This window comes from Trichechus manatus, unplaced genomic scaffold (genome assembly GCF_000243295.1).
Source record: "Trichechus manatus latirostris isolate Lorelei unplaced genomic scaffold, TriManLat1.0 scaffold00054, whole genome shotgun sequence".
Lineage (NCBI taxonomy): Eukaryota > Metazoa > Chordata > Mammalia > Sirenia > Trichechidae > Trichechus > Trichechus manatus.
In genome coordinates this window covers 16,927,225-16,932,662 of record NW_004443990.1, presented here as the reverse complement: position 1 = coordinate 16,932,662, position 5,438 = coordinate 16,927,225, and the positions used below count along the sequence as shown (strand labels likewise).

Below are 5,438 nucleotides of genomic sequence, written 5' to 3'. Positions count from 1 at the left end.
GTTTTCCTTCTAATCAAAAATCATGCACTATATTAATTAACATTTGTTAATCCGGGGGGTGTTCCCTGCAATTGGGAAATCGTGAAGCAAATTTAAGAGAATTACTCTTTCAGAAACAAATTATCAGTCATCAAAACCTCTGAAAGATTAAAACTGGCATTCTGAAAAAAAAATATCTTGCTTTGCTCCACCTTTGTTTTTCTTCTTCTTCATGATATAGTAAAGGCCCCAGGGCTCTGACCCAGCTTCAGAAAAAGAGCCAGTAAAGTGGGCTCACAAAAAAGAAATTATTCAATTATAGATTAGCAAAACTGTAACAGGGATTAAGAAGAGACACAGAAGAGGAACACCCTAAAAGTGTGTATGTAAGAGCCAAAAAAGCAGCCTACGAGCACACTCTTCCCTCTCTATCACCTCTCCTGTTCACCCGGACAAGCTAAACGTTGGAGAGCACCATGTCTTGCTCATCTCACATCTCCTCCTTCAGGGCTGGGGGCAGCAGCTCTGTCAGGGTGTCCGCTGGTGGGAGCAGCTTCAGTGGTGGAAGCAGATGCGGCCTAGGGGGCGGCTCTGCCTGGGGCTTCCAAGAAGGAGCCAGTAGCTGTGGCCTGAGTGGGGGGTGTGGTGGTGGCTTTGGAGGCAGCTCTGGAGTGGGCTTTGGTAGCTGCTCAGTACGAGGCGGTTTTGGAGGAGCCTCAGGCTCTGGGGCTGTCTTTGGTGGTGGTTCTGGTTTTGGCGGGAGTTCTGGATTCCGCGATGTTGCTAGCGGAGGTTTCTATCGCTATGGTGGTGGTATGGGTGGTGGTGTTGGTGATGGGGGACTTTTCTCTGGAAGTGAAAAGCAAACCATGCAGAACCTCAATGACCGCCTGGCCAATTACCTAGACAAAGTCAGAGCCCTGGCGGAGGCCAACACTGACCTGGAGAACAAAATCAAGGAGTGGTATGACAAATTTGGGCCTGGGTCTGGAGATGGTGCATCTGGAAGGGATTACAGCAAGTACTACCCAATAATTGAAGATCTAAGGAATCAGGTGAGAAATTATACATTGCTGAGTTTCTATTACTTTTGTGTTTTTCACTTTTATTCAGATCATATATTGTAATGAAAATTTTAAATCAAGGAATTATTTGAAAACATATTTGCTTGCTGTATTTGTATTTTAGAAGCCCTGGTGGCGTGGTGGTTAAGAGCTACGGCTGCTGACCAAAAGATCGGCAGTGCAAATCCACCATGCGCTCTTTGGAAACTCTATGGGGCAGCTCTACTCTGTTCTATAGGGTCGTTATGAGTTGGAATCAACTCAAGAGCAACGGATTATATGTATTTTAACTATAACAGTACTGTACATGACATCCAATCACACTAATTTTCATTTTGCATCTCATTTGAGTATTTATACATAAGAATAAAATATAAACAACGCCAGGCAGCTAATTAACATGTGTATGTGAGAATGATGCCAATGAGTCAACATTCATTTAATCTAATTATTTTATGATTAATTCTGGCAGGTTGACATATTGTAGTATCTTGCTAGATTTACATAATCTTTGAGACTATCTTTTCTTCCTAGAAAATCTAATGCAAATATTGTATAAGGATGCAGTGGAATCTAAAATGTTAGCCACTGCTACCTGGAAAATACATTTTTAGAAACTTTTAAGTGAAATTCAATATTTGCACCATTTTTAAAACAGCTCGTGGAATAACTGATATCCCAAGACAGCAGGCATATGCAGAGTGCTGTGTTCTGTAAAATAATGTTCTCTGCTTTTTCCAGTAAATGTAGAACTGTTACCTTTTTGCAGAAAGATGTAGTCCTGCATACACCAAGATTATCAATACAAGCGCCGTCACCAAATGGGTTTGCACAGCAATTCACCCTTAAAAGCAAATAACACAGGGAACATCTACCCTTACAGGCAGGCATGCAGAAACAAGGTAAAAAAAAAAAACCTGATTTATTCACTATTGTTGTCTTTTCTAGATCATTACTGCCACTACGGAAAATGCTGGCATCATTTTGCAAATTGACAACGCCAGGCTGGCTGCTGATGACTTCAGACTGAAGTAAGAAAAATGAAGACTTGAAAACAAGTAAAAAATATTGTAGGAAAAATAAAAATTAAATCAGCTTTATTCTAAACAAAAAAAAAAAAAAAAACTTTGAGAATCATGACTTAAATTCGCAAATATCCCAAGGAAAACTTTAGAAATCATTATTCCATCAACAAATAAAAAAACAGGTAAATTAAGGATGAGAATTTTGTTGTAAAATTTATTGGACATGATTAGAATTAGCATTAGCACATATTTTTCCTTATGAGGGAAAAATTCCTAAGAGAAACTTGTAGCCTTCATTTATCACAGTGTTCAGAGGAGAAAAACTTTTCTTCAATATCTAAGAATGGAATATATTCTTTTAAGTGTGGCCAGGACAGCTCACCAGACTGTCGTACTGCTGCCCCTTCCAGGTATGAGAACGAGCTGTTTCTCCGGCAGAGTGTGGAGGCCGACATCAACGGCCTGCGGAATGTCCTTGACGATCTGACCATGACTCGCTCTGACCTGGAGATGCAGATCGAGAGCCTCACTGAGGAGCTGGCCTACCTGAAGAAGAACCACGAGGAGGTAGGAGCACATTTCACATCGTTAAACTCTGGCCTAGATATTTCCCCCGTATCTTTTATGTAAAAAAAATTTTTTTAAACCAATTCTATCTGAACAGATTTCCAACATCTTGTGATCGGGGGAAAAAAAGTAATAATGAGCAATATATGTGAAGTTGTTTATTTTTTTCTTCACAGTGGTAGTTTCAATTTTGGGTTGGTTATGCACATTTTAGAAGCTAAAGCTTTTCTATCTTCATCACTATGGTCTTTTTTCCTTCATGTTAGGAAATGAAGAGTATGCAAGGCAGCTCTGGAGGTGATGTGACTGTAGAAATGAATGCCGCCCCAGGAACCGACCTGACCAAATTACTGAATGACATGAGGGCGCAGTACGAGGAGCTGGCTGAGCAAAACCACCGGGAGGCCGAGGACCAATTCAACAAACGGGTAGATTATCACCACCAAGTCTCTGAGTCTGCAGCCACACACAAGCCACTTCTGCTTGTCTCATCAGTCTACGATGAGTGCATCTTATTTTTCTTTATAGAGTGCATCGCTGCAAGCCCAGATCTCTGCTGATGCTGGGGAGGCCAGTTCTGCCAAGAATGAGATAACAGAACTGAGACGTACGCTGCAAGCCCTGGAAATTGAGCTTCAGTCCCAACTTGCCATGGTACGTACAAACAGCTTTTCAAAATCTCCAACAGGAAATTATGCAAATACAGTTTTTTCTTCCTTTGCCAACATGTTCCACTGGGCACATAATAAAAGCAGTGTTAAGGGGGAGCTGTACTAGTAGAAAGCATAAGACTTTCCAGTTAAAGATACGTGCTGTCTTTCTATAAAAGATTTGCTTATAAAAAAAAGGAATGCCAACAAAAATGTAAAGAAGCAATGATATGACAATATAGGTTGTAACTCAGTAAACGAGACTGAAAAGATCTCTCCTAGTACTATGTAAAATTGTATTTTTAAAATATCATCCAATGACTTATTTCCATCGTGAGTTTTTTTCCTTTTTTTTTGCTCTTCGTCCCTTAGAAAAGCTCCCTGGAAGGAACCCTGGCTGACACAGAAGCAGGCTACGTGGCTCAGCTGTCAGAAATACAGATGCAAATCAGCAGCCTGGAGGAGCAGATCTGCCAGATTCGGGGCGAGACCGAGTGCCAGAACACAGAATATGAGCAGCTGCTGAACATCAAGACCCGCCTGGAGATGGAGATCGAGACCTACCGCCGCCTGCTCGATGGAGAAGGAGGGTAAATGAAAATCATAAACAGCTAAAATGCATACCTGGGTGGATTTACTCGATGAAAACAAAAAGGGGCTCAGAGGCTGGACTCGTATTTATAAAGTAACCATGACACAGTCCAATGAAAAGACATCTAACGCTTCATCATGAAGAACTGCGTGCATGATAGTTTTATCCTGCTTTTGCAAACAGTAAAGGAAAAGATAAATAATTCTCTTTTTTCTCCAGTGATTCTTGTTTTGGAGGATCCGATTTTAGAAACTCAGGGTCCAGAAATACAGGATCCAGGGGTTCAGTATCTGGTGGTGACTCAGGATCTGGAAGCTCTTCTGGTCAAGGAAGAGGTGGGATAATACTTTCATAAGTTAAAAGTAAAGGCATGCTTTGTTTGTCATATTGAGTATATTCTGTTGTTTACAGAATCTTACCCAGAGAAAACATAGTTAATGAATATGCACTTGAACTTCTCTGGCTCTGTGTTTCTGTGATGGTTTCCAAACTGACACTGTGATTACATGACTTTCAGATCCAAGCAAGACTAGAGTGACTAAGACCATCATAGAGGAAGTGGTGGATGGCAAGGTCGTCTCATCTCAAGTCAGCAACATTTCTGAAGTAAAATTAAAGTAAGCAGTTTCTAGATCAACAAGAGTGTCTTTCAAAGAAGGACTCAAGAAGGACACGAATGAAGAAATTGTATCCATCTAGTCATCTTTCTGGATAGCTTCAGGGAAAAGTTTCAGTCCAGGAATAGATGAGTAGCCAATTTTCCTGCCATCCTCTTCTTCTCTTATTAGAATGCTCTTGAAAAAGTTGAAATGACAACTTTGCTCCAATTGTTTCTATGCTTCAATAAACTTACTTTTCCAAGTTAACTAAGTAATTCCTGAATTTTTTAAGAGATTCAATAGTTTACCTAGAAATGAAGCTGTCAGTTATGATCCAGCTGCACTATTATTATGTTTCCTAATATTAGTTCATGATAAATAGAGTACCGTCTTCGTAAAATCAAGACCATAACCATTTTATATTTGGGCATTTTTAATAACACACGAGAACTCAATGACACAGTAGCTGAAATTAGACTTCAGTATCCCTAACACCGGAAACCTGGTGGCGTAGTGGTTAAGAGCTACGGCTGCTAACCAAAAGGTCAGCAGTTTGAATCTACCAGGTGCTCCTTGGAAACCCTATGGGGCAGTTCTACTCTGTCCCATAGGGTCGCTATGAGTCAGAATTGACTCGATGGCAACAGGTTTTTGGTTTTGGTTTATCCCTAACACTATGGCCAACAGCTTAGCTCACAAAGAAAGATAAGATAATTTGAATAATCAACCTATATTTAATTAACACCTAGTTTCTTTATGCCCATCACTGAACTGGGTATTTTGTAAGATAAAAAGAAACATAAGATATTCTTCCTATTTCAGTAAGCTTACGTTTTAGATAGGAAGGGAAGCTAAAACATAAATATGTGTGTGTGTGTGTGTGTGTGTGTGTGTGTGTGTTAATAGTAAAACGTTTGATTCCAAGATATTCACCAAAAGTGCCTCAGCAATCAGGCATTATA

At 40.2% G+C, this 5,438-nt stretch overlaps 1 protein-coding gene across 1 annotated transcript; it reads left to right on the top strand.

The window, feature by feature from the left end:
- The first annotated feature begins 455 nt into the window (after nt 1–455).
- Nucleotides 456–4,498, top strand: KRT24 (keratin 24). Its single transcript, XM_004378081.1, has 8 exons — nt 456–1,034; nt 1,992–2,074; nt 2,479–2,635; nt 2,902–3,063; nt 3,164–3,289; nt 3,658–3,875; nt 4,097–4,212; nt 4,395–4,498. The coding sequence occupies exons 1-8, from the start codon at nt 456–458 to the stop codon at nt 4,496–4,498; spliced, it is 1,545 nt and encodes a 514-aa protein (XP_004378138.1).
- Nucleotides 4,499–5,438: the final 940 nt, after the last annotated feature.